The sequence below is a fragment of the Oncorhynchus clarkii genome, chromosome 5 (genome assembly GCF_045791955.1).
Source record: "Oncorhynchus clarkii lewisi isolate Uvic-CL-2024 chromosome 5, UVic_Ocla_1.0, whole genome shotgun sequence".
Lineage (NCBI taxonomy): Eukaryota > Metazoa > Chordata > Actinopteri > Salmoniformes > Salmonidae > Oncorhynchus > Oncorhynchus clarkii.
In genome coordinates, this window is record NC_092151.1 from 85,696,696 (window position 1) to 85,723,273 (window position 26,578).

The window sequence follows — 26,578 nt, forward strand, 5'->3', positions numbered from 1 at the left end:
CAGACCCCCCTCCACCGCCAAGCTACCCTCCCTCCAAATCAATTTATAACCACCCCCAACCCCTCCATCCAAACCAATTTTAAGGTACTTGTAAATAAAAAGGAAAACAATTCATATTTGAGGGTTAATATAACATAAATATATATATATTTTTAAATGAGATTGGGATTTCCAAAAGTGAATGGAGGGTGTTATTGGCAGGGTCAAATCAAAGCATTGTCAGACTGGAAATTATGGATTTTTTTATGACAAACTATTAATTAACAAGAACAATTGACATTGTTGTGCATGCAAAACAGTCTACTCCTAATGGCTTGTCAGTAGGCTAGCATATTTGTGTTTTATTAATGCGTGTGCGTGCGTTTTTACGGGACCTGTTTGTCAACTGGTAGGATATTCCTTATTATCACCATAATAATGGGAAGTGGCAAAAACGGTAAGCCTATCATTCTCTAGACTTTAAAAAGTACTGGGAAAATCTATCTTGTCTGTCTGCTAGGTGCTATCCCAACGGCGCACAGCCCCTTCATGAGAAGTGTTTATAATTTAAGGCTGGCGCGCGGGCTTTCCCCATGGGACGCCAGCGAAAAGTCGCGCGCTGCTCTGTAGCCTACTGATGCGCTTTCCCCTCCCAACCAGCGTCGCCTCTGCGTGCGGTGACCACACCTGCAACCGGGAAAGTCCGCTAGACCTGCGCACGGTTCAGTGAGCGCGAGAGGCACACACAATCACCATCGGAGGCTCCACATCGGAGAAAGGTAGTCAGTCTAGTCAGAATTATGTTGATTATTGAGACTATACTGTTTCAAACCGTCCTTTCACGCACCAAACGCGCGGCATATGGTTTGGATTTGGAAATACCTCCCCGCGCAGGAACGGAGATTTGTGGAGTCGTTCGGTTTCGAGGATGAATAGCGACTGGGAATGTGCCAGCACCACGCACAGGTAAACAGCATATAGACAGAATACAAATGCTAGACAGTGCATGGATCACACACTCGATTTGATGAAGCCCAGCCACCTGAAGGTGACTAGGCTATATAACTTTCTTGACATTGTTCCACCTTTTATAGTTCGGTTCTAGGCTAGCTACTTATTTGAATTATCAAGCAAGATAATTTGAGCTGAATATAAATAGCCTAGTTTACTGTCATAACGTGTCGTGATCTGTCCTCATGACAGGTCATCATATGACAGTGTCATATAGCATTATGACAGTGTTACGTTTGACAGCCATAGGTAATGTGTTGCTGTATGTTTGTTGTAACCATGTCACCATACTGTTGAGACAATCATCCCATAGAGCCAGAGTAGGCTACATTGGAGAGTTTAGCTCACTGCAGTTGCCACATTGAATACAAATGGCCCTTTGTATTTTCTTAAAGCCTCCAAGCATATTTTCTGATAGATATCTCCCATGAAAGGACAGTGAAGCTCGTAATTTTAGAATTTGTCAACATTTAGTGGGAAATTGGTCACTTACTTGGTCCACCCCCCCCCCCCCCCCATGAAGGTATTCATTTCCAGAAGTTTGATCGTGGTTATTGGCTGTTTGACTGAAGTTTTAATTCATATTTTCGAGCCCGACTTGACCCTTGACCATAAGAGATATTAAACATTGCATAAAAAAACAGTAATGCATTTAAAAACCAAAACATACTCCTGACTATTCTTACATCCATCATGCAAATAACACAATTATAGTTTAATCTATCTTCAGACACATTTTTGTGAAGCTGTAAAGACTGGAATAGCTGAATAAATATGAACCTTTTATTGCCAGACAGAATGGGTGTAACAGGTTTTGTGGAGGACTGAACTGTCCAGTTTTGTTTATTTATTCAGGCCAACCAGGATTTCCTATACTGTAACTAGTTCCTGCCAATATCACACCTTAAGTTTTGGACCCAAGTGTTAGTGTTGGCCTCTAAACACTGTTGTAGCTATTTCCACTTGTATAGACCATACAAAACAAAAGTCAGTGATGTTGTGAAAAATCCATCTAGCATATACTTGTGTAACAGTAAATAACTATACCTAGGAGTGATCTCTCCATTGTCGTTCCCTGCTATCTCATGATCAAAATACATAACATAGTCTCATCAATAAACTAAAAGGCGAGTGAGGGAACGAGGGATGGAGTGAGTGTGTGAGTAAGCGCATGCATGTGTGTGCCAGCGGAGGCTGGTGAGGGGAGGATGGCTCATAATAATGCCAGGAAGCCATGTGTTTGATGTATTTGAGAGAGTGCAGGAGAGAGGGTGAGTGTGTGAGAGAGAGACAGAAGGTGAGAGAGCGAGAGTGTGGAACCCAGCCCCGTGAGGATCAGGTTCTATCTGGAATCCAGGCTCCTGTTTCTCACAGAGCAGGGATGTTTGAATATGTTGAAGGCCGCCTCCGAGCCCATACAATGAAAAAAAATAATGGCGAACAACAAAAGGTAAACATGTTTATTGTCGTCAGCAGAATGGAGCGAGGCAAGGGGGACACGCGAGTGCATGTTAATTGGTGATTTGATTAGGGTTTTAATATTGGAGCTGTGCTCAATGAAGGCAGGCAGGCTCAGGCTGGCCACTACAGAGAGGAGAGTGTACATCCGAGTGGGCAGCTATAGGAGAAACTATCAGCAAAACCACATCAAGGACAGGAAACAGTCTGCATTCAAGGGAGGAAAATACTGTATGCAAATGAAAAGTCAAGTGCAAAAAAATGTCAGACTCTCTTTAGATTATGTTGTGTTGGTGTTCTGTTTTTTTTCCAATTCTGTTCTTATCTATATTCTATTCTTCTTTCCATCCAGTTTGTGACTGATGCAGGCAAGCTACTGTAGAGCCAGGTGGCTGAGGTTTCGGCAGGGAGTCAGTGCAAGCTGAGAGGGGTAGTAACATCACCGTCAACATCACTAGGTCCTGCTGAAGAGAGATTGAAAACAACATCAGGTACAGGACCAGGGGGGAGAACAGCGGGGGAGACAAGTGTTTCCTTGTGCTGTTAGTTGTATTAGTATTTGCTATCAAGCACACAGTCCACAATTAAAATAGCATTAAGCCCAACTGAGTTGGTGTGTCTGCCAATTGTCCCCTCACCGTGCCTGGCCACAGAGAGGGTCCCGAGGCCCTCTGGCTGGACTGTGACAGGAACATAGACACCGCCTGAATAATGAACCATTCAGAACCTCTCTCTCTCCACCCGCCACTCCTCCATCCAGCCCTGCCTAGCCTCATCCCCAGACGCCTGCCTGCCTCCAGCCCCTAGCAGCTCCAGGCTCCCGGCCCCCATGGAGCTTGGCACTGATGCCCAGCGCAAAAACAGATGGTGCCAATCCTGACCCCTCTCGTCACCGATGGACAGGAACAGGAAGAGGAGGAGCCACTGTTGCCACGGCAACTCCTGGCCACACCTCCTCTCCAAGGGCCTCAGGTAAACACATTCACACAACAGGACCAAGGCGAGGACCCCGTTTGTGTCCTAGTCAGCTAACTCATTGCCTGTGAGACTTCAACACGACCAGACTTTTTTCTGTAGGCGTCCAATTCCATGCCTGCTTGGACTGTATGAGAATGTGCTGATGGACCAGGACCAGTGCAGGAACGTGACATCAGTTTACTGAAAGCCAATGAAACTCCATCCTGTCGGGGACTGCTCCTCTTTCCCTGCTGGCTGGCCTGGGCTCTCAGACCTGGATTAATTATTAAAGGGACCCCTCAGTACTGCTGGTAGCTCTAAAGGCCTCTTTAAACACCTGCTGATCGGAGGGAGTGGTGTGTCAGTTCAAACCCTGCAGAGAGGAAGTAGGGACAAGCAGTTTCAGCCGTTTGACTGCAGATCAAAGCATAGCTTCTGCAACTGTCTGGCTCCCTTGGCTCTCATCTCCTCCTGTTAGAAGTAAAACAACTACCATTTTGTTTATTTTGTTCTTATGTGAACCCATGAATAATTGATCTACAGACTGATTATAATGGCAAATTCCTATTTTAAAGAACACAACTTCAACATAAAATGAGACACTAATGACTTGGTGGGATGAATTCAGCAGGGCCAAATAACATAGGGAATACAGTGTCCATAAAGCAGAGCTCCTCTGTCGAGTCGACCAACAGACCGACCTTCAGACCTTTTAAAAAACTGAACCCAAAACAGGTCTTACTAACTGATTCTCAAGGTTTTACGATTATCTGTGGGTTTTCATCATTATCACAGAGCAAATTTGCATTAACTGAAAAATGCTGCTCTGCATATAACCGTCATCAACCTTGCTAGGTGCTGCAGACGTTTGGGGGAAGTCATTGTCTGCCTCTGTGCCTGTCTGCGAAATACAGAAGAGACAGACTAGAGAATAGCTCACACAGAGGAGCAGATGATGAAGGTTTTTATGATGAGGCCTCTGGTATCTGTGATGTGAAGGAGAGGTCCTATCAGCTCTGATAAGAGAGCAGGCAGAAAGCCTCTAAACTAGAGAGGAGAATGAGGAGAGAGAGAGAGTGTGTGTGTGGGTTAGTGCTGAGCGATTAGTGCTTTTTGAAGTCGGTTCGGTTTAAAACAAATAATCACGTTTTTAAATTTTGGTTTCGATAAATACAAAATATTAGTTTTTTAAAATTAATTATGAAATATGAGCTTGAAATAATTTTAGAGCCTTTTGAATTGAAATTCCAAAGCCAAATATATTGAGAACATTCAATTGTCTCTAACACAGAATAAAGCAATGAATGAGCCCCATGATGTGACTGCCAATTACTGCTTAGCACTTATTAACAATAATGAATTCACATTTCTTTACTATATTACTACATTTTTTATTTAATGATCTCATTTTTTTCATTTCTTAAAGTCGTCATCTCATCTCTGCTCAGTCAGTAGCAGCCAGACAACCATCTAGCATTATCCCTGTGCTCCCCAACGAGCCAAGCTCCCCAGTCTTAGCTAGCGAAAAAGGGTAGCCCCTGATCATTGGGTTGCCACAGCTGCCCATGTTGCAGAGCTGTCTGCTACAACTGTCAATCGGTTCGTAAAGCTATATGTCCCAAACTGTCTGTCTATCTCTGTTGTTGCTGTGTTGTACATTCCTCTCTCATGCGGTCTGGGTGCAGCTCCAGGAAGAATAGGCCAAATAGATTCTGGTCATTGTAGTTAACAGGGTTGGGGAGTAGTGAACTACATTTAGTTCAATTAGTAATTTTGCAGTAGCCTGGTGGTGGTTGAGCTAAATTCAAAATCTTGGTAGTGTTTTGAGTAGTTAATAAATGTTTTGCGGTGTAGCTAACTACTGAAACTACACCCTTCTTTTTATGCAAAAATAAAATATGGGTGAAGTAAGCAAGAATTTCTTTTCATTTTTGGCATCGGTCTGATGCCTAATTCTCACTTGAAATATAGTTGTGTTTAATAGCTAAATTGCACATTCTGTTAGTTTGTTTTTATCACTTTGGTACTATTGTCACAAGCTTGTGGTGAATTTGATACATTTTTTTGTACAAAACGCCAAATTAGTCACAGTTGTAACTTTGTGCATTCATTTTGTTTGTAGACATCTTTCACCACACAACCATTGATCCCGAATATAAGGTTACTGTGAAATATAATGAGTATATAATGACACAAGGCGAGATTCAGATGCAGACACAGGTGGCAGATGGTTAGAGTCTCTGATATTTATTTAATAGCGAGGGAAAGGCAAGAGGCAGGTTGAGGACAGGCAAGAGTTCATAGTCAGGTCCAAACGGTACAGGGCGGCTGGCAGGCTCAGGCAAAATGGTCAGGCAGGCGGGCTCAGTGTCAGGGCAGGCAGAATGGTCAGGCAGGCGGGCTCAGTGTCAGGGCAGGCAGAATGGTCAGGCAGGCGGGCTCAGTGTCAGGGCAGGCAGAATGGTCAGGCAGGCGGGCTCAGTGTCAGGGCAGGCAGAATGGTCAGGCAGGCGGGCTCAGTGTCAGGGCAGGCAAAAGGTCAGAACCGGAAGGACTAGAAAAACAGGAGCTTGTAATTTACAGTACATTACACTGTTGTGGGCTATACACTTGCACTACTCATCAAAATGTACTGAATCACATTTCCATCATTTCTATCATTGGTGTGATCATTGAATACATCTTCAACAATCATAGATGCTATGTATTTATTTATATACACGGTGCATTCAGAAAGTATTCAGACCCCTTGACTTTTTCTAATTTTGTTATGTTACAACCTTATTCTAAAATTGATTAAATTGTTTTTTCCCCCCTCAATCTACACACAATACCCCATAATGACAAAGCAATTATTATTATTTTTTTTTACATTTTAGCAAATTTTAATAAAAAAATTAAAAAACGGAAATATAACATTTACATAAGTATTCAGACCATTTACTCTGTACTTTGTTGAATCACCTTTGGCATCAAGCCACATACAAGGTTGTCCTGGAAGAAAACTTGCATCCTTCTGCTCTGACAATGTTCCCCAACTCTGAGGATTGGTTTTTCCAGCAGGACAATGCTCCATGCCACACAGCCAGGTAATCAAGATGTGGATGAAGGACCAGATCAAGACCTTGTCATGGCCAGCCCAATCTCCAGACCTGAACCCCAAAACCTCTGAAATGTGATCAGGAGGAAGATGGATGGTCACAAGCCATTTAACAAAGCAGAGCTGCTTGAATTTCTGCACCAGGCGTGTCATAAAGTCACCCAACATCAATGTGAACGACTGGTGGAGAGCATGCCAAGATGCGTTCCAATTCATCCCAAAGGCATTCGATGGGGTTGAGGTCAGAGCTCTGTGCAGGCCAGTCAAGTTATTCCACACCTATCTCGACAAACCATTTCTCTATGGACCTCGCTTTGTGCACAGGGTCATTGTAATGCTGAAACAGGAAAGGGCCTTCCCCAAACTGTTGCACAAAGTTGGAAGCACAGAACCATGTAGAAAGTCATTGTATGCTGTAGCATTAAGATTTCCCTTCACTGGAACTAAGGCGCCTAGCCCGAACCATGAAAACCAGCCCCAGACCATTATTCCTCCTCCACCAAACTTTACAGCATTGGGGCAGGTATCGTTCTCCTGGCATCAACCAAACCCAGATTCATCCGTCGCACTGCCAGATGGTGAAGGGTGATTCATCACTCCAGAGAACACGTTTCCACTACTCCAGAGTCCAATGGCGGCAAGCTTTACACCACTCCAGCCAATGCTTGGCATTGCACATGGTGATCTTAGGCTTGTGTGCGGCTGCTCGGCCATGGAAATCCATTTCATGAAGCTTCCGACTAAAAGTTATTGTGCTAACGTTGTTTCTAGAGGCAGTTTGGAACTCGGTAGTGAGTGTTGCAACCGAGGACAAATGATTTTTACACTCTGCTCGCTTCAGCACCCGCTGGTCTTGTTCTGTGAGCTTGTGTGACCTACCACTTCGCTCCTGAGCTGTTGTTGCTCCTAGAAGTTTCCACTTCACAATAACAGCACTTACAGTTGACAGGGGCAGCTTTTAGCAGGGCAGAAATTTGACGAACTGACTTGTTGGAAAGGTGGCATCCTATGATGGTGCCACATTGAAAGTCACTAAGCTCTTTAGTATGGGCAATTCTACTGCCAGTGTTTGTCTATGGAAATTGCATGGCTGTGTACTCGATTTTATACACCTGTCAGCAGCAGGTGTGGCTGAAATAGCCAAATCCACTAATTTGAAGGGGTGTCCACATACTTTTAGCCATGTAGTGTAGTTTGGATGTAGTGAACTACTTTTTAAAAGTAACTCTAGTTAAGTGAACTATATTTTTCTTAAGTGTAGCTTAATGTCTTTCATTGTGAAGTAATTGGTAGCTTGGCAAACTATATTTTCAGAGTAGCTTCCCCAACTCCGGTAGGTAATTACCACGTTTTCTGCGCTGAACTAGGTTGAATATTTGCATACGAAAACTCCCTACAGCATCTCACAGTTCGTTCTTGATTTTGATGTCTCTCGTGCTTGATAGGATTTCTCACTAGAGAAATGGCACGTTGAGCTCACAAGAAAACCAAACTAAGTGGACTTGGTTTGGATTACGTTGGGGAATTCAAGTAATTGAACCAACGTCAATCAAATAGTTGTTTAATAATCAGAAAATGTTTTTGTTAATCGCTCAGCGTGTGTGTGTGTGTGTGTGTGTGTGTGTGTGTGTGTGTGTCTGTGTGTGTGTGAGAGAAAATGTGTGTTTTGGTATGAGAGAGAAAAGCCAATTATATATGTGTGTGTGTTTTTTATTGTTTTCATCCAGCTCATATGTCACCTCAATTACTGCCTTCTATTCCTGTTATACCTGTCAGTGGCATCAGGTCCAAACCTGCTGGGATTTAATTAGTGACTCAACAACACACACACTGTACCCCCCACATACACACACTGTACACCTCGTATACACATCCACCTCATAATTATGAACTGAAACGGCGTGGAGAAGCTGGAGTCCAATAAACGCAATGCGCTCTGTTATTTAGTATCCCTTCACTTCACACCTAATGTGAACACCTTGTGACTCAGCTGTACTGTGTGTCATATCTCAGCGTGATGATCCCTGTGTGTTGATGAGGACTCAGCTCAACCTGCTGCTTGGAGGCTCAGACAGACTAGTAGTGTTCTGTTTGTGTCAGCAGACTAGACCAGGTCTGTTAGAGGACAGTTGTAATTCCTGTCAGAGAGCTGCTGCTGCTCTGTGCTCGCCTCGCTCAGTGCCTCGGCTCGCGCTATTGACTTTGATAGTAAAGGGGCTGTCAGACTTTTAAAGACAAGCTGTCTGTGCCCTGACCTTGAGAGTTGCTGGGACTACAGGGACAGACCATTGATAAAAGGAGTTATACTTGAGCCCTGTTGTGAGGGGGGCTGTAGTCAGCGTTGCGCTGCCATCTTAGAAATATCACCTCGCAGGGGAAAAAACAGGAGGTGGCACACAACACAGGAAGAGAGCTGGGTGGCTAAACTAGCCTACGGGGTGGCTAAACTAGCCTACGAGGGGTGGCTAAACTAGCCTACGAGGGGTGGCTAAACTAGCCTACGAGGGGTGGCTAAACTAGCCTACGAGGGGTGGCTAAACTAGCCTACGAGGGGTGGCTAAACTAGCCTACGAGGGGTGGCTAAACTAGCCTACGAGGGGTGGCTAAACTAGCCTACGAGGGGTGGCTAAACTAGCCTATGGGGTGGCTAAACTAGCCTACGGGATGCTGATCTACATACAGGAGTACACCATAAAGATGCTAGGCCACTATCAGCTGCTAATCTAATAAACAACACACACACACACTCAAACACAGAAACACACTTCTATTTCACGTTATTTGTCTCTGTCACACACACACACACAGGTCTAAGAAGGGAGAGGGGTTTTCAGGTTGAATATTCAGCATTATGTTTTCAGTCAGTTCAAACACCTCTCTCTGGAGGATACCTCTATTATATGGCAGGATCTCTAATGTTTTGAGCCCTGCTTTAAAGATTGCATATTCAGCAACGTGTGTGTGTGTGCGTGCCTGTGTGTGTGCATGTCAGGTGGCTCTAATGTCCCTTGTCTCTCCTCTCCCCAGGTATCCATCAGGCTGCATTTGGTCCCTGAGCTCTGAGGGTTCAGTGACAGGACATCCTCTCAGAGTGCAGTGGACTACCTGATGGACCCTGTGATCCACCAAGAGGACCTGTAATCAAGTGAGAAGGAACTGTGATCCGGTGAGGTGTCCAGTGATCCATCTACTGAGATCCACTCAAGATTTCCAGAGAGAAAGAACGGTGTTCCACTGAGAGTTCCAGTGATCCAGCTTGTGTCCTGGTAGAGTTCTCTGGTGAGCGTGTCTGTCAGGCTGGGAGGATCAGGATGCCAGAGCTGGAGGACTTCCCTTCGTCGCGGGGTGGCCAGCCGGCCGGTCCCGACCCTGCTCAGATCCAGCGCAGTGTTCTGGATGAACAGGTGGAGCTGTGGTGGTTCCGGGACCCGGCCAAGTCTCTGCTGTGCTACTGTGTGGCGGTCCTCCTCATCCTGGGCTGCGGCCTGGGTGGCGTGCTTCTCCTCTCCACTACCACCAGTTTCTCCAGTGACTGGCGCATGGGAGCGGGCTTGGCCCTGTGTCTCTTAGCCCTGGCTGTCCTCCTCAAACAGCTCCTGAGCTCGGCCGTGCAGGACATGAACTGTGTGCGGAGTCGCAGGCGGATCGATATCCTTAAGAGCGGAGGGCTGTCGGATCTGTTAGTAGTGCTCATCACGGGGCTGTGTCTGGTGGTCTGTGGGGCTGTGCTGCTGAAGCTGGCTTTGGAGCACCACATGCCCCAGCCGGGCGTGGCCCTGAACGATATGTACATCTCTGGGGTGGTGTTGTTAGCTGGAGGGGGGGCAGCGGTAGTGGGGGTAGGGGTGTACACAGGGGTGGTGATGCTGCTGGAGAGGACCAGGCCGGGCCAGAGGTTTAGGGACAGGGCTGTGGGGCTGTTCACTATCTCTGGACGACACATGGACCAGGGTAGGAGGGAGACCACCTCAAGCCTGGCTAACCTCATCTGACCACCAGAGACATGGGATGGGACAGGTAGCCCAGACAGGAGATGACTGCGACACTCATATGGACTAGGTCTGATCTGTGGGAGATGCGCACTGGGGGAGGGTTGGAGCTTATTGGCCAGCTCTGGTTTGAGGTATGAGGCCTTGTAGTTTCTGGGCCACGTTTGTTCTGAATGTGGGCCACATCCACCTTGCTGTCAGGGAAGGACCAATGGACATCACATTTGAAAATGGCATTTTAGCATAATGGCCATCTTGGAAAGCCACTATATGTTCATTGAGTTGTTGATTACCACAGCACCCCATGTGGTTCTTAAAACAATGGAATTTTGCAGGATCATGAAATACCATGAGGAATACAGAGCTGTGTCAACACATGATATTTTTATGGTTCAAGCATGGGCCATTTTATGAGCCCAGCAGAGCACCATTCTATGATGTGGAATGAAGAGAATACTAGTGACACTGCACAGACACCGGACACTGAACATGGTGCAGAGATAATGATTCATAATGTGTCCAATGTAATAATAATAATATCATCCACTACAAAGCAGCAGGTGAAAAAGCTGCTGTAAGGAATAATCATATCATAGAATAATGTACCCAGCATCTCCAAACTTAATCAAAGTGATCAATGACACATTTTGTCACCTTTTCATGTCACAGGTTTACAGCAGTGTTGGGTGGTCAAAGACCTCCATAAGCAAGATGTGTCATCACTCACTTTGCTTTGCAACGCTTACCAAGAATCTGAGGAGAACGTCCTGCATTGTTGCCATGGTTAAAGGGTACAATGTGGTTTCATTAAACAAAGCGTCTATGTGCTTGGATGCTGTTCTTGGATTTAAGTTGCTGTGTGTTTTGTGTGTGTCTGGCCCTCGCACCTCCTTATCAGGCAGTGCATGTGAGCGACCTGTTGCTCAGAGACAATAGGGGTCACTGAGGCGGCCATTGTTGTTGTACTGATGGTTGGGCACTGGGACAATGGACAGACTGTGGATCGTAAAAGGGCTGGCATCGCCCAGTACGGCTCACCCTTACCACCCTCTCTCTCTCACACATACAGCATCGGCAGTGACTGTGCAATGAGCCAGTACAGCGTGCAATCCCTAATTGACAAGGGACTGTTCTTGGTCTCTGCTGTGCACTGCTATGGACATGCCTTCTAGGTGGTGCCAGGTATGTTTGTGTACGTATGATAGAGAGACGACAGCCACAAACAGTGATGAGAAGCCAGACAGTGAGAGAGAAAGAGCTACAGACATGTTCAACGTGAGCTCCTGATTTATTTCATTTTTTTTGTTTTTAGAATGAGACACTCAAATCTAAAAAATAATTCAAGACAAGAAGTGATGAACAACAACTCAATATTCAATCAGAATAGAAAAAAGTCACTTTGCTCCTCAAATTAAGAAGTCTTTGCTCGCTAGCTAGCTATACCACAAAAACCTAGCCTAGTTTCTGAGCTAAATTAGAGCTAGCTAGCAACAGCAGCAGACAAACAAAACCGGTTGGCAAGGCAACGGTGCAGCAAAACAGAGCAGCAGTAGTAGCAGAGCCCACAAGCACCATGTCCCCACTCCCCCTCAGCGCTGAGTCCATTCTCTACTCTCCAGAGGCCAAAAATGACACAAGGATGAAAGCTTTTAAACAAAAACTACTAAAGGGTAGGCCAGAAATCTTTTTCGCAGACCTCTACAAAAACAATAATGTGAGTAATCTTATATTTCTCCCTGACCAACCAAATGCATGGCAGTCAGCAGTCTGCTCTCACTACCCATCCATAAAGAAAGAAGGAATCTGTAATGGGTGGAAGCTGAAAGTCAAAAAGAGAGATGACCCTGACAGCGCCATGATAACAATTAACCTCTACAAGACTGGGGCAAAGTAACCTTAGGCTGTTTGAAACAGACTTTCAGACCATTAAGGAGAGAGCAGAGAGAGAAACTCCACCACCATCACCCCCACTCTCCCCACCCAAAAAGGCAAGGTGAGCGTGAGCAAACAGTAGCCAGACATCCACACCTTAGAAGAGCTCCTAACCAAGGTGAGGACAGAGCAGGACAGCAGCCTTGCAGGACAGCTGAAAGAGGTTCAGCAAGAGAGAGATGGACTCAAGAGAGAACTGGCTGATCTAACAAAGGAGGTGAGAGAGCTCCAAAAAGACAGGCAGAACAGTACAATCTGACCACACTAAGAGAGGAGCTGCAGGAGAGAAAGAGGACAGGCTGCAGGAGAGAAAGAGAACAGAGGACAGGCTGCAGGAGAGAAAGAGAACAGAGGACAGGCTGCAGGAGAGAAAGAGAACAGAGGACAGGCTGCAGGAGAGAAAGAGAACAGAGGACAGGCTGCAGGAGAGAAAGAGATCAGAGGACAGGTTGCAGGAGAGAAAGAGAACAGAGGACAGGCTGCAGGAGAGAAAGAGAACAGAGGACAGGCTGCAGGAGAGAAAGAGAACAGAGGACAGGCTGCAGGAGAGAAAGAGATCAGAGGACAGGCTGCAGGAGAGAAAGAGAACAGAGGACAGGCTGCAGGAGAGAAAGAGAACAGAGGACAGGCTGCAGGAGAGAAAGAGACAGGCTGCAGAGGACAGGCTGCAGGAGAGAAAGAGAACAGAGGACAGGCTGCAGGAGAGAAAGAGAACAGAGGACAGGCTGCAGGAGAGAAAGAGAACAGAGGACAGGCTGCAGGAGAGAAAGAGAACAGAGGACAGGCTGCAGGAGAGAAAGAGAACAGAGGACAGGCTGCAGGAGAGAAAGAGAACAGAGGACAGGCTGCAGGAGAGAAAGAGAACAGAGGACAGGCTGCAGGAGAGAAAGAGAACAGAGGACAGGCTGCAGGAGAGAAAGAGAACAGAGGACAGGCTGCAGGAGAGAAAGAGAACAGAGGACAGGCTGCAGGAGAGAAAGAGAACAGAGGACAGGCTGCAGGAGAGAAAGAGAACAGAGGACAGGCTGCAGGAGAGAAAGAGAACAGAGGACAGGCTGCAGAGGACAGGCTGCAGGAGAGAAAGAGAACAGAGGACAGGCTGCAGGAGAGAAAGAGAACAGAGGACAGGCTGCAGGAGAGAAAGAGAACAGAGGACAGGCTGCAGGAGAGAAAGAGAACAGAGGACAGGCTGCAGGAGAGAAAGAGAACAGAGGACAGGCTGCAGGAGAGAAAGAGAACAGAGGACAGGCTGCAGGAGAGAAAGAGAACAGAGGACAGGCTGCAGGAGAGAAAGAGAACAGAGGACAGGCTGCAGGAGAGAAAGAGAACAGAGGACAGGCTGCAGGAGAGAAAGAGAACAGAGGACAGGCTGCAGGAGAGAAAGAGAACAGAGGACAGGCTGCAGGAGAGAAAGAGAACAGAGGACAGGCTGCAGGAGAGAAAGAGAACAGAGGACAGGCTGCAGGAGAGAAAGAGAACAGAGGACAGGCTGCAGGAGAGAAAGAGAACAGAGGACAGGCTGCAGGAGAGAAAGAGAACAGAGGACAGGCTGCAGGAGAGAAAGAGAACAGAGGACAGGCTGCAGGAGAGAAAGAGAACAGAGGACAGGCTGCAGGAGAGAAAGAGAACAGAGGACAGGCTGCAGGAGAGAAAGAGAACAGAGGACAGGCTGCAGGAGAGAAAGAGAACAGAGGACAGGCTGCAGGAGAGAAAGAGAACAGAGGACAGGCTGCAGGAGAGAAAGAGAACAGAGGACAGGCTGCAGGAGAGAAAGAGAACAGAGGACAGGCTGCAGGAGAGAAAGAGAACAGAGGACAGGCTGCAGGAGAGAAAGAGAACAGAGGACAGGCTGCAGGAGAGAAAGAGAACAGAGGACAGGCTGCAGGAGAGAAAGAGAACAGAGGACAGGCTGCAGGAGAGAAAGAGAACAGAGGACAGGCTGCAGGAGAGAAAGAGAACAGAGGACAGGCTGCAGGAGAGAAAGAGAACAGAGGACAGGCTGCAGGAGAGAAAGAGAACAGAGGACAGGCTGCAGGAGAGAAAGAGAACAGAGGACAGGCTGCAGGAGAGAAAGAGAACAGAGGACAGGCTGCAGGAGAGAAAGAGAACAGAGGACAGGCTGCAGGAGAGAAAGAGAACAGAGGACAGGCTGCAGGAGAGAAAGAGAACAGAGGACAGGCTGCAGGAGAGAAAGAGAACAGAGGACAGGCTGCAGGAGAGAAAGAGAACAGAGGACAGGCTGCAGGAGAGAAAGAGAACAGAGGACAGGCTGCAGGAGAGAAAGAGAACAGAGGACAGGCTGCAGGAGAGAAAGAGAACAGAGGACAGGCTGCAGGAGAGAAAGAGAACAGAGGACAGGCTGCAGGAGAGAAAGAGAACAGAGGACAGGCTGCAGGAGAGAAAGAGAACAGAGGACAGGCTGCAGGAGAGAAAGAGAACAGAGGACAGGCTGCAGGAGAGAAAGAGAACAGAGGACAGGCTGCAGGAGAGAAAGAGAACAGAGGACAGGCTGCAGGAGAGAAAGAGAACAGAGGACAGGCTGCAGGAGAGAAAGAGAACAGAGGACAGGCTGCAGGAGAGAAAGAGAACAGAGGACAGGCTGCAGGAGAGAAAGAGAACAGAGGACAGGCTGCAGGAGAGAAAGAGAACAGAGGACAGGCTGCAGGAGAGAAAGAGAACAGAGGACAGGCTGCAGGAGAGAAAGAGAACAGAGGACAGGCTGCAGGAGAGAAAGAGAACAGATGACAGGCTGCAGGAGAGAAAGAGAACAGAGGACAGGCTGCAGGAGAGAAAGAGAACAGAGGACAGGCTGCAGGAGAGAAAGAGAACAGAGGACAGGCTGCAGGAGAGAAAGAGAACAGAGGACAGGCTGCAGGAGAGAAAGAGAACAGAGGACAGGCTGCAGGAGAGAAAGAGAACAGAGGACAGGCTGCAGGAGAGAAAGAAGAACAGAACAGAGGACAGGCTGCAGGAGAGAAAGAGAACAGAGGACAGGCTGCAGGAGAGAAAGAGAACAGAGGACAGGCTGCAGGAGAGAAAGAGAACAGAGGACAGGCTGCAGGAGAGAAAGAGAACAGAGGACAGGCTGCAGGAGAGAAAGAGAACAGAGGACAGGCTGCAGGAGAGAAAGAGAACAGAGGACAGGCTGCAGGAGAGAAAGAGAACAGAGGACAGGCTGCAGGAGAGAAAGAGAACAGAGGACAGGCTGCAGGAGAGAAAGAGAACAGAGGACAGGCTGCAGGAGAGAAAGAGAACAGAGGACAGGCTGCAGGAGAGAAAGAGAACAGAGGACAGGCTGCAGGAGAGAAAGAGAACAGAGGACAGGCTGCAGGAGAGAAAGAGAACAGAGGACAGGCTGCAGGAGAGAAAGAGAACAGAGGACAGGCTGCAGGAGAGAAAGAGAACAGAGGACAGGCTGCAGGAGAGAAAGAGAACAGAGGACAGGCTGCAGGAGAGAAAGAGAACAGAGGACAGGCTGCAGGAGAGAAAGAGAACAGAGGACAGGCTGCAGGAGAGAAAGAGAACAGGCTGCAGGAGCAGTTATATCACCACTCTATGACCAGCCCTCACACAGCAGAGGAGCCCACCTCAACCAGCCAGGCCTCCCCAGCTCTGCCCTCACACAGCAGAGGAGCCCACCTCAACCAGCCAGGCCTCCCAGCTCTGCCCTCACACAGCAGAGGAGCCCACCTCAACCAGCCAGGCCTCCCCAGCCCTGCCCTCACACAGCAGAGGAGCCCACCTCAACCAGCCAGGCCTCCCAGCCCTGCCCTCACACAGCAGAGGAGCCCACCTCAACCAGCCAGGCCTCCCCAGCTCTGCCCTCACACAGCAGAGGAGCCCACCTCAACCAGCCAGGCCTCCCAGCTCTGCCCTCACACAGCAGAGGAGCCCACCTCAACCAGCCAGGCCTCCCAGCCCTGCCCTCACACAGCAGAGGAGCCCACCTCAACCAGCCAGGCCTCCCCAGCTCTGCCCTCACACAGCAGAGGAGCCCACCTCAACCAGCCAGGCCTCCCCAGCCCTGCCCTCACACAGCAGAGGAGCCCAGCTCAACCAGCCAGGCCTCCCAGCCCTGCCCTCACACAGCAGAGGAGCCCACCTCAACCAGCCAGGCCTCCCCAGCTCTGCCCTCACACAGCAGAGGAGCCCAGCTCAACCAGCCAGGCCTCCCAGCCCTGCCTGCTGCACACCTCACCCCAGCCCACAGAACAGCCTCCAACTGACAGCAGCACCGGCACCGACCAGCCACACCCCAGCTCCAACACCCACCAGCCCCCACTACCCCCTCCAGTCCAGAAGAAACACTGGCTGACATGGTCCTGTTGATGGACTCAAATTAGAAGTTTGTTCAGGAGAATACATTTTTCCCTAGACACAAAACAAGAAAGATGTGGTGCCAACAACGCAGAGTGCCATGGAGCTGCTTGATAAGGCTCGGGTCGGGTCGCCAAGCCACATAATCATACACACCGGAAGCAATGCCCTGCGTGCTCAGCAGAAGAGGGTGGCGACTTCACTACGGGAAGTGATTGAGAAGGCCTCCGCAATCTTCCCCAACTCAAGGATCGTGGTGTCAACCTTTCTACAGAGGAAGGACTTCCACCCTTCCACAATCCAAAGAATAAACGCCAGCCTCTCCCGGGACTGTGCCTTGCAACCCAATGTACACCTGGCCCACCATCCCACCCTCGGTCTGGACTGTGCCTTGCAACCCAATGTACACCTGGCCCACCATCCCACCCTCGGTCTGGACTGTGCCTTGCAACCCAATGTACACCTGGCCCATCATCCCACCCTCGGTCTGGACTGTCTCTATGACCATGTTCACCTGTACAGGGAGACAGTCCCCATCCTTGCCAAGACTCTCAAGGACGTTGCTTTAAACCGCAACCCGATCTCTCAAACCAGGAACAGCGGAGCAATCTCCACCCCACCGAGATAACACCCTGGACCAGAACTCTGGACCCCCCCAGCCACGGCCACAGCACCACCAACCTCAATGCCCACCACAGCCAGCGCGGCACAGACCACACCAGCTTCAGACCCAACCAGATGAGGTCTACCACCCCCCACCGCAGACCCACACCTGGAGGAGCCAAAACCCTGCAGACAGAGCTATGCACAGTCTGTGAGAGGAGCAACTGGCCCAGCCCCCACCAACCAAATGAGTGACATTAAACAAATGCTGAGTATTTTATGCTCACGTGATAGGCCGAGGGTCATGGTAAGATGAGCACAATAACTCCACCATCCTCACACTACACCCACCCAAGTAGCATGACACAAATTCTATCTTAAAGGATAAACAAATCACATTTGAGAGTTAAAGAGTTTACTTTAATTGAAAAATCTTATTTTGATAGTTCTTGTTGGATTGTGAGTGTGTATCATTTTGAAGGTAAAGAAAAAACAGTTGTGAAATCTTTTTACGTTGCATGTTGGAATTTACAAGGCTTGAATTCCTCTGCTTTTGGGCTAAAGAGCAGAAACACAGATTACCTTAAATAAATTGATGATGTTGATATTGTAGTACTACAGGAAACATGGTGCAGAGGTGATGTTTCCACTGGCTGTCCACTAGGTTATAGGGAGATAATTGTACCATCCACCAACTTAAAAGGAATCAGACAGGGCAGAGACTCAGGGGGAATGCTAATATGGTATAAATCAAAACAGGAGAATTCTTATCTGGTTAAAAATCAACAAAGAGGCTATCTTAACAGATAAAAACACCTTCCTCTGTGCCTCATACATTTCTCCCTCAGTCACCTTACTTCAATGAAGAGATTTTCTCCATTCTAGAGGGGGAGACTAGTCACTTTCAGGCCCAAGGCAACGTACTGGTCTGTGGAGACCTGAATGCTAGAACAGCAAAAGAACAAGACACTATTAACAGTCATGGGGACAAACATCTACCAGGAAGCATCAACATTTCCCTCCCCACATACCCCCACAGAAACAACTATGACAAAGTGAAAAACAAAAACGGAGTACAGCTCCTGAAGCTCTGTCAAACACTGGGTCTGTACATAGTCAATGGTAGGCTGAGAGGGGACTCTTTTGGTAGGTACACCTACAGCTCTGTGGAACACTGGGTCTGTACATAGTCAATGGTAGGCTGAGAGGGGACTCTTTTGGTAGGTACACCTACAGCTCTGTGGAACACTGGGTCTGTACATAGTCAATGGTAGGCTGAGAGGGGACTCTTTTGGTAGGTACACCTACAGCTCTGTGGAACACTGGGTCTGTACATAGTCAATGGTAGGCTGAGAGGGGACTCTTTTGGTAGGTACACCTACAGCTCTGTCAAACACTGGGTCTGTACATAGTCAATGGTAGGCCCAATAAATGACATGGTACAAAACAGGCCTATAGATGGAGTGCAAACAGTACAGACATCTACCAAAAAGCAATTAGTAGCCAAAAAATACAATCTCTCCTGGACAATCTTTTAGCCTTAACATTCTCCTACAGCAATGAAGGTGTACATTTGGCCGTTTGGAACATAAACTTTATATTTGACGAATTAGCCTCCTTGGCTAATCTAAAGAAACATAAGAGCAAACTAGAAATAACAGATAGATTATGAAAATTGGTTGATAATGATTGGAGAAATCTCAGAAAGTTATTAAAAAAAACCCACAGAACCAGACAACAAAAATGTTTGCCGTCAATATGGGGAAACAGTGAAGCAATACAAACACACCCTAAGAACAAAAAAGGAACAGCACATTAGAAATCAGCTGGATGGAATTGAGGAATCCATAGAATCAAACCACTTGTGGGAGAATTGGAATAAATTAAACAAACCTCACCATGAGGAATTGCCAAAATGGGGATATGTGGAGAAATCACTTTGCCCAGAACAAAAATATATACAAGAAAAATGACAAATCCTTGAATTAGCAGTCAGACTATCAGAATCCTGTGGATACCCCAATGACAGAAGACATTTTGGGGAAAAACTATGCACTCTCCAACCCCAAAAGGCCTGTGGAGCTTACGGTAATTTAAATGAAATGATCAAATAATACAGACCACAAATTCAAATTGCTATACTCATTATTTGGGTCAAATTTGTCTTCATTTTTATAGATAGGTGTGATCTTGGTTTCAAATATCGGGGAAAATACCTGTAGTGAGTTAACAGCAACTTGGGGAAAATTTTCTGCAGTATCATAAATAGCAGACTACATAGTTTCGTACAATTGTACAACAGACCACATTTACACCCTCCACACTAATAGACAAACAAGTAAACCTAAACAAAGGCTAAATTGACTTGTGTTTTGTAGACTTCAAGAAAGCATTTGATTCAGTTTGGCAGGAACTTATTTTTTTATAAACTAATAGAAAGTGGTATTGGAGGGGAAACATGATTTTATTAAATCAATGTACACTAAAAACAAATGTGCGGTTAAAATTGGCAACAAGCAAACAGACTTCTTCTCTCAGGGATGGGGAGTGAAACAGGGCTGCCCAATAAGTCCAACACTATTTAACATCTACATTAATGAATTGGCAAAAACATTAGAAGAATCAGCAGCACCTGGTATCACCCTCTACAACACTGAAATCAAGTGTCTACTGTACGCAGATGACCTGGAGCTGCTGTCTCCCACTAAGGAGGGTCTGCTATACGCAGATGACCTGGTGCTACTGACTCCCACTAGGGAGGGGTTACAGCAGCATCTAGATCATATGCACAGGTTCTGTCAGACCTGGGCTCTGACCGTTAATTTAAAAAATAACTAATATAATGATATTCCCAAAAATATCTGGAAATCAAGATGACAAATATAAATCCTATTTGGACACACTTCTATTAGAACACACCAAAAACGACACGTATCTAGAACTAAATATCAGCAGCACAGGTAGCTTTCACATGGCTGTGAATGAGCTGAGAGACAAAGCAAGAAGAGCCTCCTATGCCATTGAAAGAAACATTAAAATCGAAATTCCAATTAGAATCTGGCTCAAAATGTTCCAATCAGTTATAGAACCAATTGCTCTATATGGCAGCGAAGTATGGGGTTCGCTGTCTAATAATGAATTTACTAAATGGGACAAACATCCAATCGAAATACTGCACGCTGAGTTTTGCAAGAATTTATTGCAAGTGCAAAGAAAACCTCAAAATAACACATGTAGAGCAGAATTGGGCACAACAAAAACTCCTTGCTCGAATAGATAAAGAGCCATCAAATTTTACAACTATTCCATCACACAGCTCTACAATGAAACAAGAGAAGAGTCCCCTCAGCCAGCTGGTTCTGAGGCTCAGTTCACCAACCCAAACCAACCCCATAGAGCCTGAAGACATCACTCAGAAAATCTGGCCCAACCAAATCATCACAAAGCAAAAATAAAAATCTATCACCTATTGGAAAGACACCACAAAAAAATCTAAGTAAACTTCAATGCTATTTGGCTCTAAACAGACAGTACATGGTGGCAGACTATCAGACCACTGTGACTGATAGAAAACTGAGGAAAACATTGACTAGGTACAGACTCAGTGAGCACAGTCTGGCTATAGAGACCGGTCGTCACAGGCCAACCTGGCTGCCCAGAGAGGACATGCTGTGCTCACTCTGCTCCAGGGGAGAGGTAGAGACAGAGCTGCATTTCCTATTACATTGTGACAAATACTCAGACCTATGAGAATTTTTCTTTCCCAAAATTAGCATTCAGTACAAAGAATTTGAAACTGTAAAAGATGAAGAAAAAATCTAATATTTATTGGGTGAAAAGCCAAAATGTGCAGTTTTGGCAGCCAAATATGTGTCCTGCCACAACCTGAAGGACAACCAGTGAAAAGTGCAGTGTAATGTCAATAATATTTCCCATTTAGTTTTGTTTTGGTTTTCATACCATGTCATGTGGCTTCTCAGTCAGGTTGAGACTGATCTACTACCAGGTCATGTGGCTTCTCAGTCATGTTGAGCCTGATCTACTACCATGTCATGTGGCTTCTCAGTCATGTTGAGACTGGTCTACTACCAGGTCATGTGTCTTCTCAGTCATGTTGAGACTGATCTACTACCAGGTCATGTGGCTTCTCAGACATGTTGAGACTGGTCTACTACCAGGTCATGTGTCTTCTCAGTCATGTTGACACTGGTCTACTACCAGGTCATGTGTCTTCTCAGTCATGTTGACACTGGTCTACTACCAGGTCATGTGTCTTCTCAGTCATGTTGACACTGGTCTACTACCAGGTCATGTGTCTTCTCAGTCATGTTGACACTGGTCTACTACCATTGCTTTTATGTATTGTTATTCTCATTAATATTGTTGTTGTAGTTGCTGTTAATGGTAATCCCATTTCCACTACTACTACTACTATTATTGCTGTTGGTCCCACAATTTTTGCTATACGTATACTTTGACAATGTAAGTCATTAATCTTGCCATGTCAATAAAGTCTATTGAATTGAATTGAATAGCGAGAGAGACGTGAGAGATAACCAGTAAAGATAGTAAGGTACAAAGTAATTTATTTATTTCTATCTAGATCCCTTTGTCTCCCATTGACATAGAGGTTAATAAATAAGATATTAATAGATTGTGGTTTTCAATCATTAAACCCCCACTGGAGAGAATATCTGGACGAGTGGAGTCATATTTGTCCTGTTCCTCATAATCAGCCATTTTATATGGATGGTTTAATATGAGATTATCAGACCTGGGTTCACATACAATTTAGGCTATTTCACTTACTTTCAAAGACATCTGGAAGTAAGTATTTATTTTTTATTTGGAAAAACAAGTAGTTGAATATTGGAATATATTTGGAAATACACTTGGAAAGTATTTCAAAATATTGAAATAGACTGTCTCAAATATACTCCCATGCATCTATCCCAGGTATTTGAAAATAGTATTTTGAAAAAAAGTTGATTCACCACATTTGAGAATAGTCAAATATACAGAAAATGTGTATTTAAATAAGAAATACTCAAATAAACATGTATTTGAAACCAGGTCTGGATTTCATACAGTAGGCCTACACACAGCAAACCAGAGCTATTCCCCTGGCAGAGAGAACCAGAGCTATTCCCCTGGCATAGAGAACCAGAACTGATATGAGGGGTGGTGCATTGCACGCACAACATACTGGTAACCATACCAACCAATAGCTGCTTTGGAAAAGTTGGGTGTATGTTTGGTGGGGACACATTGACATAGATATGTTCACTTTGTTTCCTATCTAAACAACATTTTCTTGATATCGGACCACTTGTATTATTGGTTTACTTATTTTGATCGTGGCTTTTCCTCGAGGCGTTAAATGTGTCTGTATCACAAGACTGTTAGAAACACTACATAATTGTAATTTGCACACAGAGAATTCCTTCAGCCTTTTCCTCGTAGTCGTCAGCTGAGTACAAGCACGTCTAGGAACTGTGACAACAATATGGTAATACACAGCTGCTGATATTATGCAGGCCTATTCATTATCTTGGTGTTCATCTCATTGGACACAGTGGGGATTATATGCTTACAGCTGGCCCCAAGATAACATCAACCGCTAGCATCCACACCAACCAGATATCATTTTATATCAATGCTGTACACAGGTTTCAACGTTCACACTTCAGAGATCATAAATGTCCTGAATTCTTCCAGCTTTAAGAAGAAAATACAACTATACAAATGTTTACAATGTGACCAGTAAGAAAACCACTAAGTTCATTATTCTAAAAAGATAAAACATGTTTCTCCAGATGATGTAACACAGCAAAGGTCGAAGGTGACAACAGTCGAGTTCTGAAGGGAAATTGAGTTTTGAAGGTCCTCATGTCTGCAAGATGACTACATGGTCCTTTGAGAATTGACAGTGGTGAAAGTTGTTCCCCTTTCCTTGTCCTCTGTTGTCCCTCACTCCCAGAGAGAGGGAGAGAGTGACGATCTATTTGTCTAGAAGCAGGCTCGCCCTTAGTTTGTCCGGAGTTGATAATCTGCCAAGAAGTGAAGACATAACAGCAATACATTAACACTCTTCTAACCATCATCACATTACCCCTGTACTGTGGCGTCACATTAACATTCAAATTAGCATTGGGGATCTGGGTGACTGAGATACACATTAGGGTCAGGGTAGTAGTTATTATGGCCTTACAATAACTACTTACAACTCCCTTATCAATAAGTCAACACTGCTCTCTCTCTCACTCTCTATTTCTCTACCTCTTTCTCTTCCGTTCACTCTCTCGTTCTCTCCCTCCATCCCCCTCTCACCCTACCTCTGCTGATCACAATGAAAAGGTGATAGCCACCTTGGCATGCAGAGCAGTGTCACAGAGAACCTAATGGAAGTAAGGCATCATTCAAATCCCTCTTGCCCCAGCTTCAGGAGAGAGGTAATAGCTGGGTTCACTGCCGGGCCGAATGGTGTGTGTGTCTCACCTCCACTCTGTGTTATATAGCGTACCCATGGTAAGGCCTCATAGCCACTTTTCTCAATGATCTTCAGATAGCGTACCTGAGGAGGAGCAAAGAACAGTTTCAGCACATACACACACCAGGGACGATACGTTATGGGCAGGCCTTAGGGGCCCTACCGTACCGCCTTGCCTGTCCAAATAAAATATTGATCATTTATTTGAACGAGACCCACACCAACAGAAAGTTCTCTCTCTGAATTTTTCTTTAGTTAATTTAATCTAATTGTCATAAGGTTCCATGACTTTGTCCACACAGGGCATCTGGACACACAAAATACATGCTGATGATTTTCATTACATTTTGGCTGTTTTATTTAACTTTTGTACACTTGTGATGTTCCCGGTCAATAGTTACCGGCATTAGAAATTAATTGGTGAGACTACAATTAGTGTATAAAATTGAGTTCAGGCACATGCCCATTCATCAGAAGGACACACTTCCTCTCCCAGACCCCCACATGCATGTGTGTTTGAACACACACACACACACACACACACACATCCCTTCTTGGCTTCCATGGCAACCCCCACGGGAACCTTTCCCCAATAGAATATTTCGACCACGGGAACCACACCTGTTGGCATTCTCACAAACAATCGCAACATTGTTTCAATAATATATAGAACTTTTCTTACAGCTCTGGTATATAAAGCTTTTTTGAGGCCTTGCTCACCATTCATTCTGTGGCAGCAGAATCTTTTACTCAAAAACGAGTTGTATGAGCTCAGGTCAATGAGGCCTACAGGCCATAAATAGCAAATAGAAGTTCAAAACGTGTAATGTTCACAAGATCTTAAGTTGATAAAAAGATCGAACACAACATTAGTGATAATATATGTATTATTATGGATTTATAATCAGCAATAATGGGCGGTCATTTTGGACCGGGAACACAGAATTAATTAACATGAAACGAACACAACAGGAGGGTTAAAGCATCCGAGAGAGCAAAACAGCGCCCCTCTGTCTCAGTATGTGTAGACCATGTATCTGATGCTGTGTGGACCAAAAGAGTAAGGCATGTCATGTTATTTCTGTCCAGACAGCATCAGACACATTTCTTTTGATTTCTTTTATTTTTTATTTCACCTTTATTTAACCAGCTAGGCTAGTTGAGAACAAGTTCTCATTTGCATCTACGACCTGGCCAAGATAAAGCAAAGCGGCACAAACAACAACACAGAGTTACACATGGAACAAACAAACATACAGTCAATAACACAAAAAGGGGAAAAAACATGGTCTAAACATAATGAGAGGGGAAACCATGTGTTTGATGCATTTGATACTCCAGCCATTACCACGAGCCCCTTCTCCCTAATTAAGGTGCCAACCAACCTCCTGTGATGCAGACCTAAGCTTGTCATCTGCCTTCCCGCCTTTAGGACAAAGGCTCCCATTGTTAGGGTGGAGACATCAGCATCTCCTATACAGATCTCAGGTTTCAGCCTCTTGCGAATTGGAAAGGAAAGTTGGTGGTTGCATAGTGCACTGTTAAGATGCTGGATTTCCCTAAAGTAAATTGATGTTTCACCAAAATTATATATTTACTCCTGTAAATAAAAGCATTTAAAATACTTCATCGGGGAGCATGACTTAGTCACAGAGGATCATTATCTTATTTTAGAAAAATAGCTGTGGATCGTTTTAAAATCACCAGTGTGTTTGGGAAGCCCGCAATATGGGTAGTGAACGTAACAATAGATCGAGCTGATTGAGTTGCGGCTGTCAGTGAAAAGGGTCTAAAATATATGTGAAAATAATGTGTCTTGAGTATAATAAAAAATGTTGCATCAATTAGCGCAGCGGTCAAAGGCACTGCATCTCAGTGCTAGAGGCGTCACTACAGACCCTGGTTCGATTCCAGGCTGTATCACAACATGCCGTGATTGGGAGTCACAAGGCAGCGCACAATTTGCTCAGCGTCATCCGGGTTAGGCCTTCATTGTAAATAAGAATGTGTTCTTAACTGACTTGCCGAGTTAAATAAAGGTTACATTAAACAAATGTAAAAGAAGTGAATGGGTGTGAGGCAAAGATATGGAGCTTCTCTCTCCATAATACATGCACAGTTGGCAATGTTGATTTTCTGATTGTCTTAAGTGACAATACACCACTAACAAGCTGAGTTTCGAAGTGATTTTTTTCTTTACCTCACATAAGTCAACGAAGTCAGCTGTATTTTTTACATCCATTGCAATGATAGTTCCTCAGTATTTGAAAAATCTTTCCAACACCGATAATTGCCAAGACTCGGTGTGAAAGAACAAATGATCATGATCTGATGATCTCATATATCCAGTGGAAATGTAATAAAAAATAAAAACAACAGCTGTCTGTCCCAGCTCACTGGGGCAGGAAACACTGAGGGCCTGGAATTGGCTAGTTGATTCAATGTTGCAAGTTACTGGACCCAGTGATGATTTGATAACATGTTTCAGTTCACTAGAAATAGCTCAAGTCTAGACAGATAGAAAGGGAGGCAGAGATGAACGTGATTGAAAATTCAGGTTCTTTCATCAGGATATTTTCTACTGTTTTTATTTGTCAGCTTTAGGCCTATGCATTTTACTAAGTTGACGATGGACGCTAAAGGCCTGCTGCTGCATAAGCTATCTCTGAGTTATCTCTGAGTTATCTCTAAGCTATCTCTAAGCTATCTCTGAGTTATCTCTAAGCTATCTCTAAGCTATCT

The 26,578-nt window shown here is 45.5% G+C and overlaps 2 protein-coding genes across 4 annotated transcripts in view; one reads left to right on the forward strand and one right to left on the reverse strand.

Annotated features, from left to right (window-relative positions):
• Positions 1-742: 742 nt before the first annotated feature.
• On the forward strand, positions 743-11,922 carry LOC139410264 (transmembrane protein 125-like). 3 transcript variants are annotated; one of them, XM_071155739.1, is made up of 4 exons: positions 743-945; positions 2,801-2,939; positions 3,209-3,420; positions 9,533-11,922. In XM_071155739.1, exon 4 carries the CDS (start codon positions 9,817-9,819, stop codon positions 10,495-10,497), a length of 681 nt encoding a protein of 226 aa, XP_071011840.1. In that variant the 5' UTR covers positions 743-945; positions 2,801-2,939; positions 3,209-3,420; positions 9,533-9,816; the 3' UTR covers positions 10,498-11,922. The 3 variants fall into 3 exon arrangements, with proteins under 3 accessions (XP_071011840.1, XP_071011841.1, XP_071011842.1); XM_071155740.1 differs by lacking the exon at positions 3,209-3,420; XM_071155741.1 differs by lacking the exons at positions 743-945; positions 2,801-2,939 and having other exon boundaries at positions 3,115-3,420.
• A 9,230-nt stretch (positions 11,923-21,152) lies between these two features.
• The window catches only part of LOC139409491 (AP-1 complex subunit mu-2-like), an 85,205-nt gene continuing 79,779 nt past the window's right edge, over positions 21,153-26,578 (reverse strand). The window contains exons 11-12 of the mRNA XM_071154706.1: positions 23,845-23,920; positions 21,153-23,396 (exon numbers count right to left, since the gene is read on the reverse strand). Coding sequence (XP_071010807.1) covers positions 23,374-23,396; positions 23,845-23,920 — 99 coding nt within the window. The 3' untranslated portion in view covers positions 21,153-23,373. The remainder of the gene's footprint in view (positions 23,397-23,844; positions 23,921-26,578) is intronic.